The sequence below is a fragment of the Falco biarmicus genome, chromosome 7 (genome assembly GCF_023638135.1).
Source record: "Falco biarmicus isolate bFalBia1 chromosome 7, bFalBia1.pri, whole genome shotgun sequence".
NCBI lineage: Eukaryota > Metazoa > Chordata > Aves > Falconiformes > Falconidae > Falco > Falco biarmicus.
This window is the reverse complement of record NC_079294.1, coordinates 10746161-10766915: the sequence shown is the minus strand read 5'-3', so window position 1 is coordinate 10766915 and position 20755 is coordinate 10746161. Positions and strand designations below refer to the sequence as shown.

The 20755-nt window shown below is 36.2% G+C and overlaps 1 protein-coding gene across 13 annotated transcripts in view; it reads left to right on the top strand.

Annotated features, from left to right (window-relative positions):
* The window catches only part of MIPOL1 (mirror-image polydactyly 1), a 197360-nt gene that overhangs the window by 45206 nt on the left and 131399 nt on the right, over positions 1–20755 (top strand). For all 13 annotated transcript variants that reach the window (XM_056346943.1, XM_056346954.1, XM_056346951.1 and 10 more), the window contains 3 exons: positions 7086–7266; positions 10031–10166; positions 11143–11248. In XM_056346943.1, coding sequence (XP_056202918.1) covers positions 7086–7266; positions 10031–10166; positions 11143–11248 — 423 coding nt within the window. The remainder of the gene's footprint in view (positions 1–7085; positions 7267–10030; positions 10167–11142; positions 11249–20755) is intronic.

Sequence of the window (20755 nt, the reverse complement as noted above, 5' to 3'; positions counted from 1 at the left end):
TGTTACTGCCAAGGGCTGGGCTGGTGGCATTTTTCCTGGGCAGAGCACTGAGAAATAAAAGGAATTAGCTTTGTGTTACAAAACTACTCTGAGCTCAGCCTTCACTTGTTATCAGCTTCCTGTGACTGCTGTTCTGCTGTGCTACAGAAGTGAGTTAGTGAGATGTTGAGTCCTACTGAGTTATCGTCTTAAAGTTTGCCCAGTTTTCTTGAAACGTTAGGAGAAGTGTCGTGAAGGGATAACCAGTTCCTGTTGTAGGTTATTGGTACTCAGTGTACTGGGCTGCATTGAAGGGGCCTAAATAATTGCTAACTTAGGTAAATCTGTAGTAAGTCCAAAGATGAGTAAAGTTGCACTCTTTCTTGTTTGTTCGGGGGGTTTTTTGAGAAAATGTATATTGATCTTGTACTTTTTGTACTGAGTTTTTGTAATTGTTTTCCAGAAACAGGAATAACTTTCTTCTTCAAAATGAAGTGTAGTATCTTTTTTTGGAATTAACTCTGAAAATTTGTTTGCAGATTGTGAGAAAGATAAAATAGTGAGGAAAACTTAAAAAATCACAAGCACCCGTTGAGATGTGCTTGTAAATCATGTATGTTGCATCTGTGTCAACTCAAATATGAATGAAAAAGGAAATAACAGGCATTCTGAAAATGCTTAAAACCTAAACCAACTCTTTTCTTTCCACTTGTGCCAGGCAATAGGATCAGATTTCTTCCACCAGCTTTATTTTCTTTCTTTGCATATTTATGCTTATAAAATCCTTAAATTTTGGTTTCCCACTCATTTTCAGGATTTATGCCTTTGAATCATTCAGTCATGGATGAACTGTTGAGCAATCTGAGTCTTTCACAGTCATTTTGTTTGATAGAAGTTCCAGTAGTTATACAACAGAGTGAATGAATGTTTGTCTTTGTCAAAAAGGCTGACTCATCATTTTCATCTCATGAAGGAATATTCAGTCATAGTACTAATTTCATTTGCATAACTAGAAAAGTTAGTGGCTATGAGTTCAAATTTTCAGTTAGACTTAAATATTTAATTTTTTATATATCTAGGAATTTGGGTCCAGTGGCATTAGATCTTGGGAACTTAAGACAATTCCATAATCCGTTGTTCATACGAAGCTATTAAAATTACTTTTTATTAATGCAGCAACTGTCTTGTCCTAACAGCTTGTTACAACACTTGCAGGTGTGTGCGTGTTGTCATATACATATGCCCAAAAATTATCTTTTCAGAAATTTTTGTAAAATTCTTAACCCCAAAAAATCTAGATAATTTGAAAGTCAATAATAAAGAATAGCAATTAGTATAGTGAAAATAAAAAGGTGATGTTCTTAAGTAATGCTCTTACACACTTGACAGTTGCTGTAGCAAGTTGAGGTAGGTGTGTGGTTTGCAGGTAGGGGCAAGAGCAAGTATTTTTAAGCTGTAGTGTGTCCTTTTATTCCGGTGGGAACAGGCTAGGTTAGTATAGAAGTGTGGTGGCTCTTTGATAGTTTTTTTGGATAGTGAATATTCCTTCTTGTTTTTTGAGATTCAGTTTTTGGTATTATACAAGCAAAACAGAAAAAACCCATCGAAATTGAAGCTATGTTGTCATTTAGGCTGAGAAGAAAAGATGCATGATTAACAGTAAATGAAAGTTTATCAGTCACTGAATTTTGGGGCTTTTAGTAACTGAGGTTGCAGTTAGTTCCTCAAACATACCACAGTGTTTTGTTCTGCATTTCTTCAAATGCTTTTAATCTGAGAGTGTCACATAGGAAGAGTGAGCTACTGAGTTTGCAGTCAGCTTTGCTCATGCTCCCACCATGTGTATGGCTCATTCTCTTCCTTCCTGCTTTTGCTTTTTCTCCTGTCCTGCCTCTTACTGCCACCCCTCTGAGGGTTCATTCATGCAGTCCTTTGCAGACAGATGAGAAGATCCTTTGTCTGTGCTGTAGACCAGCTTAAAACAAATACTAAGAAGCTATAGGTAGCAAGCAGTAAGTACTATGACACTTGAAGCTGGTTTGAAACACCAAGGGCTTCCAGTGTCCCCATACTCATCTGCAGGCAGATCTGTAGCCGGCAGTGTATTTTGCAGCACTGCGTGCATGTTCTGTTGGGTTTTGTTTGTTCTCCTTTATTGTTATTCCGCGGAGATTCCCTGCAAACCTCTGAGCTGATCAGTGCAGTTTGGCTAGTGGGGTGCTGAAAGACTACAAACAGGCGGAAGGAGGTGCCCACCCAGCTTCTGCTGGGTGGTGGCACTGCTGAATATGCTGAGTGGTGTAACAAGGGATGCCACTGCCTCCTTAGCCTCTGGGGTGAATCTGCACCTTCTGTGCTCTTACATTTCCAGCACTTCTTTCCATATTACAAGTGTCAGTACAGGATTCTCTCATGCTGTGCTTTCCCTGATCTCAGTGCCAATCCTCTGCTTCTAAAAAGGAGCTGTGAGAAATAGTGGCTGCCTGCAAAATGCATTAGATTCAATGTTTTTACTTGACTTTTTAACCACTCCTAGCTTAACAACATTGAATTCTTTTCTGCCTTTCCTATTTCAAGCCATGACAGCATTATCTTCCTCTTACGTCACTTACAATCAATTCCCAGCTTTAATTCCAGTGTCTTTATATTCCTTCTTCCTAACATTTGCTTTTCTTTCCTTCAATGTGAACAAGCTATTCATTCAAGATAAATACATACAGAAGATCAGCTTCTCCCTATAGTGAAATATTAATCTGGGCTACTGAACTTAACTCTATTTTATATGGAAAATAAGTTGTTTAGTATACTCGGGAACCAGAATCAGTGCTGGTGATACCACTTAATGAAAACTACAGCATTTTTCCCAACGCTTGCAAGGCTTTTTACCCTTTCTCTGATGTTCCTTATGCAGCCTGATTATTGCAAATGCTACGTACTCCCCAGTGTGCCTCTGCAGCATTGGTAATTAGTGCACAATACAATTTGCAGGAGGCATGAGGAAAAGCACTGAAGTGCATTGATTAATATTGCTGCTTAGTTTAACAGCAAGACAGGCCTTGGTACGTGGGAGCTTAAATTACATGGGGTGGGGGTCATGGGCTATATGGAGAATAAAGTGGTTTTAAAAATAAAAAAAATCCTTATGCCCATTGATTTGACAGTGGTTAAAATGTCTTCCCCAAAGCATTCTACTTACAGATTTAGCATGTTGACCAAAAACATGCATTACAGCTGTGTGAAACAAGTAAAAATTTCTAACCTTCATGCCCTCGGGCAGAGTGCTTCCATGTCTGAGTGGAGGAGGCTGCCATCATCTTTTCTCTTACAAAACTAGTAGGGGAAAAAATTAGATCCTCTGTGTTTCGCCTAACATTTCCAGGAATGCCACTTACAGGCTTGCTGTGATACCGCTTAGTCTTACCCATGTGCTTGAGGGAATTGGATCTGGATGAAAAGGTAAAGGTGTGCTGCAAACATAAGTTGCTTAAAAAAGCAGCATTAGCATTAATAAATGCCAACACAGATCTATCCCATTCTAAATTATTTTTTTTTTCCAGCTGCTGTAACTTAGTTGAATGCATAAAAATCTGTATCTTGACATGGCCTAAGGATTTAGCCTGAAGTTCGGCTGCTAATGCAGATGTTTACTTCATCATGCAGACATGTTTATCTCATAATGTTTAAAAAAAAAAAAATTGTCTGGTGACTTGACGTGTCATCTAGAAAGTTTTTTTGCTTGTTGAGAGCTCCTTCAGGATGTTATAGAGAGGCTGCTGAGGCTCATCTGACCCTCTGTTAGCCCCTGCTGCTGTTCTAGTTAGGCACCAGTGATACTGTCGGGTTGACCTGAGAAGTATGACTATATGTGACTATAAGTGTGACTATATGGCTCTGGGGGGGGTGGTTAAGGGTGTGGGAACCCATGGTGTTATCCTTGATCCTGCCAATAAGAGGGAAGGGCATGGAGGAAGATTGGGTGAAGGAGATGAGGCCTTCTTCAGACAACTGGAAGAATCCACAGGTCCTGGTCCTGATGGAGGACTACAATGACACTGACAATCTGCTGGCAGGACAACAGCAGGGCACAAGTGATATGGGAGATTTCTGGTGTCCACTGACAAATTCCTGAAAAAAATGATTGAGGTGCCAACAAGGAGGGGTGCTCTGCTGTACCTGATACTTACAAACAATGAAGAACTGCTTGTGGATCTCAAAGTCAGGGGGCAGCCTCGGCTGGAGTTACCGTGAGGTGCTGGTGTTCAGGATCTTCAGAAGAAAGAGCAGGACAAAAAGCAGGACCTCAGCTGTGGACTTCAGGAGAATAGACTTTGGCCTCCTCAGAGATCTACTTGGAAGAATTGTGTATAATTACGGTACTAGAAAGAAGAGGAATCCAAGAGATCTTGTTGATATTCAAGGATCATCTCATCCAAGCTCAAAGGTGGTCTATCCTGACAAGCAGGACATAAAACATGGATCAAGCAGCATGTTGTTTTCCTTGACTTTGATAAGGCTTTGGACTCTGTGTCCTATAACATCCTAATAGAGAAGCAAAGTGTGGATTAAATAAATGTAAACAGCAATGTCAGTTGAAAACTGGCTGAATGTCTGCGCCCATGTGGTGGTGATCTGTTGTACAAAGTCCAGTAGGAGGCAAGTTACTAGCAGTTTACTCCCAGAATCAAAAATTGATCTAATCTTTTTCAATGACTTCATTAATGATCTGGATGATGGAGCAGAGTATACCCTCAGCAAGTTTGCTGATGATACAAAACTGCAAGGAGTAGTTGATACACCAGATAGTTATGCTGCTATTCAGAGAGGAAAACTTACTCAGTTGATTACTCTTACACTAAAAGGGATAGAATCCCTTTTTCTATTCATCCCAGTGTGACTGTGGCAACTAATGTCATCTAATCTTAACATTCTGGACTGAGGTTTTTCTTCTCCAGCTTTCATATAGTGTGGGCCAAAGGAGAGTGCAGGAATGCTAAACAAGGAACAAAGGTTCATGGCAATACAGTTACTGGTTATTGCAACAGATACGTTGTGCTTGAATTCTTCCACAGAATGCAACATGCTTCACCTGAGGCACTTCAAATATATACGGCTTAAAGGAAATGTTGATGCCCTAGAAAAGAAGAAGAAAATTGGTTATGGCAAGTGAAGCATTGCACTTCCTCTTCAATGTGTGGGAGCATAACTTGCAACTATATATATATATATATATATATACACAGATAGCTACATCTGAATTGGGAGAAGTGGACAGGGTGATGTTTGATAGGTCTTTATAATATAAATCAAATGGAAAACACATCCAAGTATATGCCTCCCTATAAAATGTTTTGCAAGGATTGAAACTCAGACTAGGTTAGTTTTCAGGTAGTACGAACTGGAGAGGTTTCTGAATTTCACCCTTATGTGTTGCCTCTCCCAAGATGGGGCAGATTCTTAGAGTATACATAGTGATTTTTTTAATGCCTGTTTCTATAGTGAGCCTTGCTTCTTATTGTAAGGTGGAGCAAGATGTTGCGTCCAGTTTTGAAACATAGCAGCATTTAAAAGGAAATGTCTGCTCAAAAACATGCAGGATTTCAAGCCAGTGAACACCAGCATACATTTGCTCAAAGAATCCTAGTGGCTGTGAAATGATATGAGGAACACATTTCAATCACAGTACTGAAACTAGTGTTAGGTTATACTTGTTAATGAACTATTTAGCAAGTTATGGTCACCACGTGTTTATTACTGCTTAGAAACAAAGATTCTGATACACTGTTGACTGTTGTTCCTCTAGTACAAAAATCAGTGGTTCTGGTTTAGAGGAACGGAGAGAGTGGATTCAAGTGGCTTTGTGCCGAAGTAGATAAGGAGAATACAGATGAGCAGCGGGTACAAAAATTTTTTCCTCGAGGTAACATATAGCTTTGTATGGAAACTTGTTAAATTGACTCCAGCCAATCCATGAGTCATCCCTCTGTGCCCTTGGGATGCTTCCTGTGCCATCGGCTGTGTCTTTCCTTCTTCAAGGAAAGAGTAATCTATTGCAGTAGATTTTAGAGAGTATTTTCGGTATTTTTGACTCAGAGTCTGTGCTTTTATATCTTACATGCAGCGTGATACCTTGATACTGATTGATGTGTATTTTTGGACTATTTATAGATGATTGCAACTGTATAGACAGTTTCTTAGTATTTTTGAGAAGGAAGTAATAAGTTGGATCATAAAATATATACCAAAATGTTTGGAAACACTAACTTTATTAAATAAGCAAAAGCTCTGATGTTTATTCTCTGCTAATCTAAATGAAAAAATGAAGAATATGTGCACTTTTTTCCATTCCAGCTTTTTTAGGCTTCTTCCTCTTTTTTTTTAATATAGTTCTATAATTAAAACTTACTTGTTCTTACTTTATGAAAGAACATTCATGGTATGTAGATCTTTCTTTCATTTAAATACCCTGATATCAGAAATATGTCCTAAATGTATCTAGTAGCCAAGCTTCAGAGAACTATCACATTCAACAGTTTAATTAGATACTTTTCCTCTTTGGCACAATTTGTGCTTTGCATTCTTCAAGTTCTTTAGTTGTATGAGCCTGAACCTTGCACTCTCCAGGAGTGAATAATGGGGCCTTAAATTTGCTGTTGCTAATTACAGCTTGGTGATAATTTTTTTGTAGCCAAAATGGATTTGAAAAAGACCTCAATATAAGTAAGAGTCTAGTTCACAACCTGCAAATTTCCCAGTCTACAGCAGAAATTCATCATGTCTCACTGGGCTAAAGCAGATTTTTGCAGAAGATAAGCAGATAATTTCATAGGGTCAGCATTATTTTAAACAGTCATTTCAGGGGAAGAGGGATTAGGAAATGGTGATGAATTGTTGAAGTTTCCATGAGAAAAATACAGTAAATAGCTCATAACTCCTACATCTGTGCTCTAGGTTCCTTAGTGGGATGAGGAAGCTGTGAATCTGAAACTAGAGTACTTTCTCCTTTCTGCTACAAATAAGAATATAGCAAGCCATTTTTGCATGAGAAATCTCAAGTTTGTGCTTCTTTTTCCAAATGAAAAAATACGTTTGTTTCCATTTCCAATTAGGAACACATGTCCTGGAACAGAAGAAAGAAGACTTTTGTGCTGAATTCCAGTTTCATGAGAATTCTCAGAAAAACCCATTCATCCAGGCAGAAGCTGAACCACTGAAACTTCCAGATTTGCCGGTAACCAGTCAAAGAGGAAGAGCCCCAAATGATTGTAATTCCAGTCCTGAAGAATCAAGGTAAAACCAAATATCCCAATATATATAATTTTTTTAGATTCAAATTATAGACATACATAATATGTATAATATACATACAGATTTTTGGATAAAGGTAAGGAAATTTACTTCCCAACTGAGAATCAGTAAGTCAGCTTTTTACTCAGACTTACCATATCTGCCCTTCTTTCAGTGTGGAATGCAGCATTTCACCACTGCATTCTCTAGCACTGACAGAAAAAACAATCATGGCAATGGCTTATGTGACACGCTGTGGGTATTTCGATGATTGTGATCTCTTTTTAATTTTTAAAATGCATACTGAACAGAATTAGAAAAGATGATCTAAAAGTCTGGTAGTATTTGTGACTTTACGCAACAAACACAGTGTACCCTAAGTATCATGAGTGAGTAGGAAGCAGGAACAAAGCAGGGTGAAAGTGAGTAGGAAACGGGAATAAAGCAGCTAGGAAGCAGGAATAAAGCAGGGTGAAGTGTAGATGAAGTTGAAAGAGAAAAGATGAGGAGTTGTAATACTTTGTAGGCAGTCTGTGAATGGCATCTGGAGAAGGGAAATTATGGTTGCAAAGTATAATACAAACTAAAGATTTCATTCTGTCATTACTTTTGATCATTTATTGTCATTAATTTCTATACTGAGCTATGACCTTCTACTGCAATCTTAGGAAACATATACGCTCATGCATTATGTGACATAATATATAAAGGTAAACCCAACTGACTTGGGAACATGCTACCGGTTTTGAGCAACTTAGGCATTCTGAAGCCCAAGTCTTAACTGAGTGACAGATTTGCTTTTGAGAATGGGACCAAGGCTGCAGAGCCCTGTGATGTACTTTTGAAAAATATACGCTAATTCTTCACCTGTCTGGCAGATTCTGCGTCTGGTTTTGTTATCTTTAGTACGATCTATTGGGCCCAAACCAGTCCATAGTACTTTTCCGTCTGTCTTGTTGCCTTTTTTTTACATTAGGGCCTGAGATACGCTGTTAGGGCAATGCATCCTGCACTAAAAGCCAAATGTAATCCTGAGTGATTAGGTACAGCCCAGCACAGTGTCAACCAAAGGCTGTTGCTCCTGCCCTTCAGCAGTGCCACTTGCACTGGGAATCAGGCTGATCTTGAACACTGAAGTTAACCTCCCACAGCAGTCAGCATGTTGAACTATCTCACCTGCAAATACATGGCATCTAGGCCAAAAACTCATTGTGGTAGAGACTATATAAACTGCGTAAAATCTGTCCTTCCCCAAATAGATTGCAATCAGAATATAAAATGAGAAAATATCTTTGTATAGAATGACCCAGGAAACATTGAGTCAGTGTTGATTTGCACTGTAAATGATGGTCTTGGTGTACCATCAATGTGACTTGGAATGTTGAATGAAAACATCAAGTTTTCTTTTAGACATCAGGAAGAAAATGTTTGCAGGATTTAAAGATGATGAGGAGGTATATTCAAACTTGTTAATGCGAAGCATCTCCTGAACCTGGAAAATGCACAAAAAAAGCTTGAGGTTTGTAATATCTGGGCAGTAGTATCCAGATGCATCTATCACTTTCAGTCCAAAACAATAGTAAATGAAATTTGCTAGACAGAGCAAAGATGGAATAGTCTTTGAAGAATCTCAAAAGTGCAGACAGGCAGTTTAAGCACACTTCCAATCCATATATAGTGTAATACACCAAGTAAGTACTTTTTCAACGTGAATCTTCCTGCTGTCTATGTTTGATGTGCTTTAGGTTGCACCATAGTTTGCCTGCAGAGTACAGACCTTAACTTCCTTCTGAAAGAACCATAGAGAAAATAAATCCAATGGAAGCAGGTGAAGAAAGGAGAGACGGAGTACAAACAACAGTATAGGAGAATGACTCTTAGGAGCAACAGATAGCTTTCCTTTTCTTTCTAGGGTGTTAATTACACATAATGAAAGTAATGTGTACAGTAGAAACAGTAGTTAAGAAGGTATAGCTTTTATCTGGTTACTTCATATGACTCATTGGCTATGAAGCCTATAAACAGAAAATGCTTAGAGGAAGTGAATGGTAAAAATATTTGTTAATCCCCCTTCTAATCCATTCATCTACTGATTTTGCTACCATCTTACAAGTGAGATCTGTTTGTGATTTCTGAGTTATCTGTGAGTATCAATGGATAGCCAAGGAGTTTTATAAAAGTCTTACCCTGAGACAGAATTTTTCTGGTCATTGAATCTTGTCTTGGCTAAATAAGTTATCTTAAAACTATGTGAGTGATATACAGTATGGAATTGCTGATGCCCGTTATAATATTTAGAATAACATTGTCATTTTACACATTTCTTCAAGATGAACTCCTAGATCTTGTTTTCTGGATATTCTCATTTCAGTTCATGTGGAATTGACCATCCTACTGAAGAATTAGGTTTCTTTTAACCTAAGCATCAATTTGATACCTGAATGTTTCATTATTTTGTCGCTCTGTGTTAGGCACAGATTTTTAATTTGTTTCCCTTAAGCATTTTCTGTTTATAGGCTTCATAGCTACTTTATATTCATCTGATTTCTGCCTTAGTACTGTAGTATATATATTTACCATTCCAGATTTACAGATTTTTTTCAGAACTACAGATTTAAGAAGTGATAGAAGGCCATCCCTTTTACTGTCTATTTAATACATTTGCAATGATTAACAAGTTTTGATAATTCATGTATTTTGTTTTGGAGAGGAAGGGGGAGGAGCTGGTTGTACATTATTTTTCTTTCTTTTCCCCTCTGAAATGCAGCACCGTAGAACAAAAGGCTAACAGGATGCTCCCTGAATTTGTATCTTCATGGAGGGATGCCTCAGATTTAGACGGAAAAACGGAAACAGCATTCCTTTTAAAAGAACTGGACACTCTGAGAGCCAAAAATAAAAAGGTACAATTGAGATATTCAGCTCACAGCATTTGCTCTTTTATAGTTGTCTTACAAAACATACATTTTAAACAGTGCCTAATTTAGTTTTGTTATTTATTTTAGTGCACCAATCAATAGCTTTCTTGTCATTTTGGATTCTTAGTATCTGCTTAACAACTGCTTCTCTGAAATAAAATAAAAAAACCACCACTTTTATCCTACCCTTTGACCTTTTTAATCAGTGATGTAAGTTCTTGCACCATGGATGAAAACCAAGGAGGACCAAAACCAAGGCCAGGATTTCATTAATAGAATCTGAGTTCGTGCCTCTGTGTATGTGGTCCAGATAACGAATGTGCCCTGATACTTCCTCTTTGATGAGGGAAAGAAAATTCCGTCCTGCTTGCACACTGATTTGCTACTGGTGTTAGTAGCAGTTGTGTGCACCTAAACAACAGAAAAGTCTATAGTCTTTCCATGAAGTGTCATCGAATATTCAATGGCAAGCTCGGGTATCTGTCCAAGAGCAGATTTAGTGGATTCCCAGTTAACACGAAGGCCTCAACCTGTGAAAGAATACAATTTTCTATCTGGTGATACACATGAAAAATTATGCATTTACACCACAGACTCTTCAGGCTGTGATGCCAGTACTCTCAGTAGTAAATAGGCTGTTCATGCAGACGCCACCTGCATCATATTCCATGTAATTCTGAACTTCCTTAGCAAGAAGGACCACAGCTGGTAATATCTGAAGAGAATCCCAAGTGAAAATAGTGACATACACATTGCCGCCTGTCTTGCAGAACAAGATAGGGCATATGATAAAAAAGATGTTTTTAACATTTGTCCTTTAAATAAATTGAACTTCTGATGTATTGCATAGTGTTTGTATTTTGGGGGTATTAAATTATTATTTAAAATTTTGTTGTGGTTAGAAGAGCTGGTTCACTGTATTGGCCAGGTAAGAATCTTACTGTCCATTTGTTCAATTCAGCTTCAGGATAAGCTGTCTGAAAAGGACAAGGAGCTGAAGACAATAAAACTGGACTTAGAGCTGCAAGAGAGAGCTACAGAAGCTAAGATTGCAGAAAAGATTGCAGGTACAGTAGGCAAGCGTTTAACAGATGGCTGTATGGCTCAAACAGTACCTGCGGTTGCTATATGACGTGGCCTAGTGAATGTTAGCTTTATTTGCTAAAGGAGGGAAGATTTGACACTTTTTTTTTTTTTTTTATGTGTGGCTGTTTAGAGTTGCTTAGAAAATAGGTGGCTTTAACATCCTGGTACTGGTATTAGCAGAAGCTTTACCTGTATTCATACTGATTTGGGCATTAAATGCATTGTTAACACCATGTCAATCCAATCACAAAAAGGTTGTTTGTTTTGTTGGAAGGTCCTGAACAAACAAGGGGAAATAATGATTACCAGTGCCTCTACCTTTCAACCAGCAGTTCAAATACCACTTATTGTTTTAGCTCGTTCAGAGCAATGCTACCCCCTCCCCGTGTATGGAGATAGTCGCACATTCACCTCAACTAGACACCTGCACTTTTCTTGAAAAATCTGTTCTTTTAGTAGTTATAATGAATTTTTATCTGATGATGGTATGTCTCCAGTGAATGATGTTTATAAAAGTTCCCAAAATGAAAGGTTTTAAAGTTTATAGTTGAAAGTGAATGCATGCTTGTATTTGTTGTTAATTGTTCTTTGGGTAGATGTACAAGAATGGAGACCGTTTCTGTTCAATGATTTTGGAAATTTCTGAAGTAATGAAGCTGAGTATTTTTATGATTGGAAAGTGACTGTGTGTACAGTGTACCCAGTGGGTGAAAAATACTCTGAGGTTTTCCTCAAAGAAATTAGGGGGAGTGCTTTTATAAATGCATTGTATCATTTGTTCATAAATAAAGTGTAAGCTAGATAAAATTGTATGCTTATAGACCACCCACACTTCATATAGTATTAATAGTACTAGTACCTGTCTCCAGAATATTGGTACTGAAGGAAGGAGTAGCTGTCTTCAGGAAAATGGAGCAGAAAATAAACTCTGCAGCTGAAAAAACAGATGGCTGACTTTCCACTTAATGTCAAACTCCTGAGAGTACGGTATTCTGTGTATATTATAGATGGAAGAGAGAGTTCCTAGATTTTCTGTGGTGGAGGAAAGGAAAGGCAAATCTAATCTGCATATTAGGAAACATTGAAATACAGGCATAATTTTATTCTTATTTCATTTTACATAAACTGCTTGCTTTATTTTCAGAAGAAAAAAATCCACACTGCATATCATAGTTATATCCAGCAGCAGAAAGCTAATGCAGATTGTCTGGGTTGAATCCCAAGTTTTGTATTTGTTCCTGGATATTTGCAGTGTTTTACCTCTGTATCTATAATAAATACTCTCTTTGATATAGGTGTTCATTGCTTGTTAAAATCTGGAAAGGAACGTGTGTCAAAGGTTGTCAAAAACATGTATAGTTTCATTTTTATGGATACAGTTGAAATATTTCTTAGTAAATTGTTTTTTTTCCTACACTACTGTTTAAACTTTTGAATATGTCCTAAGCATAACAGTCTCATCAAAATAGTGTGGCATAAATATGGATATAATAATTAGCATGGTTATTCCATTTTAAAAGGAAGAATAAGCCGAATTTTAATGAGAGCTACAATGTGTAATAAGGATGACCTTTAAAAAAATACCTTTGTTTTCTCCTTTTACAAGTTCAGGAAGTATAAAATCCTTTAAACGCTGAGAGAGAGGGCAGGAGGCTCCTCACTACTTAAGCTGTTTGCCAAAAGGAAGCATCGTTAATATTTCATGGGGTTTTTTGCTTCCTGTCTTTCAATTCTAAGAAAGTTACGAAGTTTGGATAAATGTTTTGAAATCTGGAATGATGTGAACCAAACTGAATTTGTGGAGGTCTTTCTCATAAAACCCTTGGGGAGAGTTCTAATGGACAAGCAGAACCTAATAAAAAAGACAGCCCATTTAAGGAAAAAACTTTTTCCCCTTGTGTTAAGTCCTTTGGGGAAAGGAGAACACATGCTGCTGTGATTTCATGTTGCTAGTTAATGTTTAATTACTGCAGTGTATAACACATGGTAGAGCGAAGCTTGTAAATATGGGTGTTTGCATTTTTATTATTAGTTAGTACTGACTTTATGATAAGAAAATGACTCCACAAAATCATATTGTAAAAAACATCAGAAAGGTACACCATAAAAATGTTGTCTACTTTGAGGAATATTACAATTCTGTTTTAAAATATAACCCTCTAATTGATGTGTTTTACTGAAACAAGTCCCATGGAAAGAACAGAAAAGCTGAAGACAAAGGGCATTTTAAAATGAAGCTACAACAGTCTTCAGAAATAAATTACTCAAAGCTTGTCACTTCATGATTTTTCCTTTTTGCAGAAGAAATGAAGAGTAAAGGTGTAAATTTGTGAAATACTTCATGCAAAAATATGAAAAAGTAGAGTTAAACAGAAGGTATACACATGATGAAAGAGAAAGATCAATATTGTGTGCAGTAAATAACTTATTTTCAGAAGGTATTAATTTTTCAATTTTACTACCCAGGAAAAATGGATTTTAAAACTTCCTTGGGTTCCTATCCCTGTGTCAGCTAGCTACGGCTAAGGAAAATGAGGGAATTCACAGGTTTGGTTGCAGGCTTTGAAGCATTAGAGACTATTGTTTCTGGTGGTCATAGCTGCCACAGGTTCCTGCTATTTCTTCATTACTCATGTGTTGGATTTCCTCTCATTATAAGCCAATGTCAGAAGGTACCATTAGTTTCACTCCCCGTCATGAAAGAAGAACAGAGGTGGAGCAACATCAGGAAAATCAAGGGAAGAGTGCATCATAAAAGAACTTGAGACTAGGATAATGTCAGGAAAAGAGGGAACACCACATGTGAACTGGGTATGAAGAACAGACAAATCTTGAAATGTGAAAATGCAGAACTTTCATATGTTGAACAGAAAAGGATGGGTGCATCTTTGTGGGAGGGGAAAGGAGCACACATCTTCTGGGGACAGACTGGAAGATAAAGATGGAGACATTGCAAAGGACTAAGTCTCTCAAAGAACTATCAGAGAGAACAGATCTCACTTTGGATGAACATAAGGGACTTCATTTTTTCCTAACAGAAGAATTATACAAAGAGTATGTAGGAACTTTCAGAGGAAAGAACTGGTTGAGTGTAAGTGAGAATTGTAGAGCACAGTGGTAACCTCTCTAGACTGGAAAAAATACCAAAGCCCTGGTCTTCTCACAGAACTCCCACCGTTACTGCAACAAGATATACCATAGTTGGCCTCAGAGCCTCAGCTTGGAATATTTTGTTATCACAGTGCTACATCTTGGGACCAAGAATAATTCTGAAGTATAATAAAATAGTTCTCTAAATCTTTCTGTAGCAGGGGCTATTCTGTGGTAGGTTTTTTGCCAATATCTAACAGTAATTTTATGAAAATTTAGCACCTTTTTTAAATCATGGTCAACTCAGCAGGAAGAAGTGGATTGAGTCCAGCCCTGCTAGGTCTGTTAGGTGTTGCACACAACCTTTAATGCCTGAAAACTGTGTTAGCATTCTGCACATACTTTCTGAAAGACCAGGGTAATGATAGGAAATATAGTGTGGAAAAATGGGAAAGCAGTACTTCTAATACTGTTATATATGTTACACAGCTTTTAATCTCTTGGAAACTATGGCAATATACCTACAATGAAGCCCCTTTTTTCACGTCTGTTTTTACAAAAATGTTGAGCATTTACATTTGTGGTATTTTGAATTTCTTGAATATAGCATGAAAACGTTCATGAACATTATTTGAAGTTTCATCAATTAACTTGAAAAATAGTTACTGAATGCATATGCAATGGTTTTAATAGCAAAAGTGAAAACAAATATGCAGGTGGCTATTAGCTTAGAGTTAGTTTGATTTAATATCCCATAAAGTAAAAGGAAATAAGTAATCTTTTCAGTAATAAACTTTGGGTGGCAATAACTTCCAGCACAGAAGAAAAGTATTTTCCATTTCTTCAAAGCTCACTTTAGAGCCCCGTTTTAGATGTTATTTTTCTTTCTTGCATGTCATCCATTAAAGATTAGCTGTGGAAGGTTGGAGCATGGAGAGATTATGAATGACAGAACAACTCCTGCAGAATAATAATCAGTTTTTGGTATTTAATGCTGTTTGACTTTTGCAGACACATTTCTTATTAACCTTTGGTACAAACAGAAATCCAGGTTCCTGATATCTCATGGAGAAGATGAATTCAAGATCCTCTTCCAATTAAACTGAAATAAGGCCAATATTGGGCTTTAGCCAAAAGAACTCAATAGTTCCCAACCCTTGTGTTTATAAACCTAAATATGAATGATATTTTACAGTTTAAGTGGGAAATGCATATACTTCACTAACACAGTTTTCTGTGATTTGTATATATAGTCTATATAGTTTTTAAGGGTTTTGTCCTATTAATGCTTCATTATGCAAAACTATTTCCTGAATATTTTTTCAAAATATTTTCTGGTAAATAACAGAATTGTGAAAATAACTGAAGGATTTAAATCCTATGTAGGGGAAGGTAGATAATCCATCTAAAGGACAGGAAAACAAACCAACCGACCAACAAGATGGGGGTGGTGTTGGCTTAATTTTAGCAGCCTAATTTGAAACAATGTAGTTTTACCTTCAGATTGTCAGAATTTTTGATTGTCAAAAAGTTGCATGCAGCTCTTTGAAGTACAATAGTGGGGTGGCATAGGTTAAAATATAAATTATTAAGCTATTTATGGGTGGAGCTGGTATGCAAAAAGCAAACCAGTATCTTTGCATATTTTTATGATTAGCTTGGTCCTTCTCTCTTCCCCACTGGGGTGTTAGATGAATGTGAAGAATTGAGTTTTATTCAGGAATAGAAAGGTCTTCAAATAATCTACTTCTTGGGGTATTAAAAAAACTTTTCTTTAACCTGTCAGATTATAACTTAGAAACTTCAATGCAACATTTATATTTTTCCCCCTAAAGTAAATATTCAGGCATCAGTAATTATTCACTGAAAAAAAGTTGTAACAGCATTATGGTTTGAATTTTGAAGTCAGCTGTGTTTAGTGTATTAGAAGCAGAGGCTTAAGTATTGTACAGGGATTGGCTTTCACAAGAACTGCCTTGGGGTCTGTGTATAATACTCTCTCCTATTCTTTCCCACTTTATTTTTTTTTTAATTGAATTGGGATCTGAGTACACAAAGAAAACCCTATGTAGAGCTGCCACTAAGCAACTTTAGCCTTTTATTAAGAACACTCTGTTTATAGCATTGGAAATGTAGGAGCAGATGAATGCTATGCACTAAATACATACGACAAACACAAAGCAATAAAGAAGTCACTGTGTTCTATCAATGTTTGTTCAGATTGCTTTATCTATAAAGTCACATTTAGGTGTAAATGACTTCTAGTCTATAACTCCTGGTACAGACGAGTGAAAACTCTTGAAGTAGTTTTCCTATGACCACTTATCACTGTTTTGTTTTTATTTTTCAGTTGTAGGTCATAATTGAACATAAATGAATGGTAGCTTCCAAAAAAAAAAAAGAGCTAGGAACTGAAGTTGCCTGTTTCGTAATACAGTAATATTTCAGCACAATTTTTAAGTCAACAGTCAGCCCTGGAGCTCGTGGTAGTTTGCTGTTAACCTGAATGAGAACTGTGCAAGGGCCGTAGGCTTTGAACATTTCTAGGGATTATCTGCATTTTGTAACATGTATGCGCAGAGACCAATTAATGACGCATTTTAAAGGCTTTCATAGCAATGCAGTAAATGTGGTTGGTTGTTGGGTTTTTTTTTATTTGGCTATGGTAAGATTGACTTCATATGTAAGAATTTTGAGCACAGTCATTAAATCTAGTAGAAAGAAGTGTCAGAGGATTTTGATTTCTAATATGACTGGATAACAAATACATACATGTTTATATTTCTGTAAGAGAACAAGCATATATCCATATGATTAAATAAAATTTAATTATAGTGGCTCATCTGGAAATGGCAAGGATAGTTTCCAAGTCCTCCTGTTTACATAGACCCAGCAATGGTGGATAGGAATGGGAAGACAAATGAAAATGAAAATGTAGGTAGTCATTGCACCTCTTTTCCCAGTATACTTACCTAATTCCTCACATTTGTGCAGCTGGTACTCAGAAATCCAAAGTGAAATCACAACAAAAATTCCTAAAAAGCTTTTGTTAAACCTCTCTGTAGGATAAATTTCAGCTGACAGTTTTTTCATGGAAGCGACTGAGCAGGATAAACAAGAAGCTCATTACAAGAATCTTGATTTCTAAGTACGACTTGGCCAAGCAAGTTCTTTCATGTTCATACTTCTCTTTCAGAATAATATACATCTCCAAAAAGCAGAAAACAGAAAATATTCTTTGCTACATTTTTCTCATTTCAACATTCAATCCTATGTTAGAGCTGTGTATCTGTATGAAACAGAAGTCAAATCATGCATCAATTTTTTTCAGTCAATTCTTGAATATTTAAGATGCTCAGAGCCTTTTTTGTAAAAACATATAATCTCATGTTTATGTCTTGTTGCTATAATGGTGCAAGTAGCTAGTAAAATTACTTTGAATGTACCAGAATCAGTGCCAAAGAAAATCCCAAGTCACTTATTGTTCAGCAACCACTGATCTTGAATACTAAATCTTAAACCACAAAACCCTGACTTTCTGCAATAATACATTGTTATTAATGGAAATACTTTTTCACCAAGTCTTTTTCTTAGAAGTAACTGATCACAGTAACTAGGGCTTGTTACAAAAAAAATAGCAAAATTTTGATTGTACTATTTCTTGGATCATCTTTTTTTTCATGTAGTCCAAAGCCAAAAGCAGTATTCATTGCATCTGTTAATGTCAAACACCTTGCAAAGTCCAAAATATTGTTACCATTTCTGTAAAACTGACTTGTCTTGAAAACCAATTGTTATAGTGTTATAATATTCACTGTATCTTCTGATATAGCAGCGTGGGTAGTGGTCTCATTTTTTTCTTATAAGATCTGGCCAATATTCTATATTTTACCTTTTTTAATGGGTAATGAGAAGTGATTTTCTGCTGCCATAGATGTTTTAAGTCCAAACAATTTCTTCTTTCTTGCCTCTCCTATTCAGTTTTTTTATTTACACAGATGACCTCTAGGAAATCAGCAAACAGACTTTTTTCCTGGGAACTGTGCTTCCCTCCCTTCCCCCAAAGTTCTTTTGTTTGGAAAATCATGAACCACTATTTAAACTAGAATGATTTCCAACACACCTTCTCACTAGTGCTGTATTTTAAAGGTAGTTTAAAAAGTGTAGAAGGTAGGTTTGCCAAAAGAATCAGGTTCAACTAAGAAAATATGTACACTGCTTTGACTCGGTAAACTCATACTCGGTATGGTTCATCTTCTTCATATTTACTTTTGCCCATATTAGAAAACAATTAGCTTACTAAACAAATTTGAGTATTTGGGAAGAAAAAATCTACTTTGAGTCTCTCTCATTTGACTAAGAATTACATGATATTTGATAAGCTTGTTTAAAAATGGACATATCCAAATATTATTGTAAACACCCATTGATTTGTTTTACCTGCAATATAAGTATTTTACTTAGTTGGCTTACATAGTAGCTAATAATATTTGTTAATGTAATTTAACTGCTGTGAACCTTTACTGAACAAATATTGAAATTTATACAAGTCAAAGAAAGAGAATCTCTAATGACTTTTGTAAAAGCTTCCATTTAATAGTTAAGGAGAAAAGTTTATATGACATACCAGATGCAATTAACAGTAGATTTTACATTTAATAAAAAGAAAGAAGCATATGTATTTGCTTTATTCATTCCATCATAATTTGCATTAGAGCTGTGGGTGTTTAATGAGCAAATTCCAGCTAAAATGCTATATTGATTTTCTAAGTGAACTTTGTAATAGCTATCTACCTTACAAAAGCTCTCTGTTTACAATTGTTTTCTTTACTAAAAACTAAAAATGTTTTAGAATTGATGAGTTTAGTATAATGAGTCTTTTAAAATAAAGAGCTCTTTTAGAGTATGCAGAGGTTTTAGTTGCAAGGAGAAAGATGTTATTAAATTATTTCTAAAGCAAATAAAGTTTATACAACTAAATAGTAATGTCATATTTGTATATATTATGATGTTTGCAAGCATTGGAAAAGAATCCTTTTTTCTTAACTTAGCACTATGGGATTTAAATATTTTAAGTCTTGAATGTCATTGTATGTATATGAATTAGTAAATGACACAATTCATTTTAGCTTAATACTTGACTATTCATACTACATTTTTGTGTGTCATTTTCTTGCTTGAAACATGAGTTCTATAAGAATTTGTCTTTCTGGTTGGTCAGGCCTCAAGATAAACAGGATAGGGTTGGTTGGTACGCCATTGGAATGTCTCCAAGAAAAACCTCATGGTGTCGACCAGAGCAGTTGGTGACTAAGTAGCTGGATCACTTTTTTTCATTGGATCAGACACCAAGTCAGTGTGCCAGTACGGGATAGTATTTTGCTGTGTATGCCATATCTTGAATGGGACTTAGGAGCCTGACTTGGTACTCTCAATTAATTTTCACCTGGCATTTTTAAAAAGCATGAGGATGATAATCTGGATATTTTTTACTCTTTTTAATATGGAGGATTTTTATCTCACTCTGTCTCTCATCGACTTTTCATTGGACAGCTTATGCTGCACATACTTTCCTAAACATGACACAAAATGTTTCGGTTTTCTGCTGCATTGCAGCCCAAAGGTGCGTGTATTTCAGTGGCTTATTTGAAGACTCCTGTGATCCTTACGGTCCTGAAATTTATGTTAATATTACTTGTGACTCATGTGTAGCTCAATCTGAATGGTGAACTTTATTGTTAACAATAGCTATGGACTACGTGCAATTTTGTAACTGTTACAATATTCCATATAGTATTAAAAAAGGAGTTTTTTGTAAAATATTAAATAGTCACAAATGTCTAGGCATTGGATAACAGAAATGTCTAACCTAAATTCAACAGAAGCTTTGGCTGGTAAAGGAATCAGGTGAGTTAGCTTTCTGTAGACCACTAAAATGCATTAAATGAAGACTTTTACGTATTTTTTAAGGTAGTAATTTCTTGTGGTTAGTGTCAGTATCTGGGTTTTTTCTCTTTTTTTTTCTTTTTTAAACTTACCTGATTTTCTACTCTCTCCCTAATCTTTTTTAATATGATAAAACTAACTTGCAGTATTACTTTTATGAAATAGAAGCAAAAGCCAAACACTTGTAATTGATATGGAACTACTTTTTTAAAAAAAAAAAATGTAGTTGATGGATGTAGTCATTGGGATATTTACTCCAATGCTTTAATTTAGTGGAAGGATAAGAAAATAACAGGAAAGTGTTGCTCAATTTAAGTCACTCTGCCATAGCCAATAGGTAAAAGACAGTATTTTGTAATGGACCTTTGGTGGGGGAAGGGTTCACTGTTCAAGGCAATCAGCCTCTGAGCTGCCATCAGGCATGGTAATGTTTGAGATAAGCAGGATGGTGA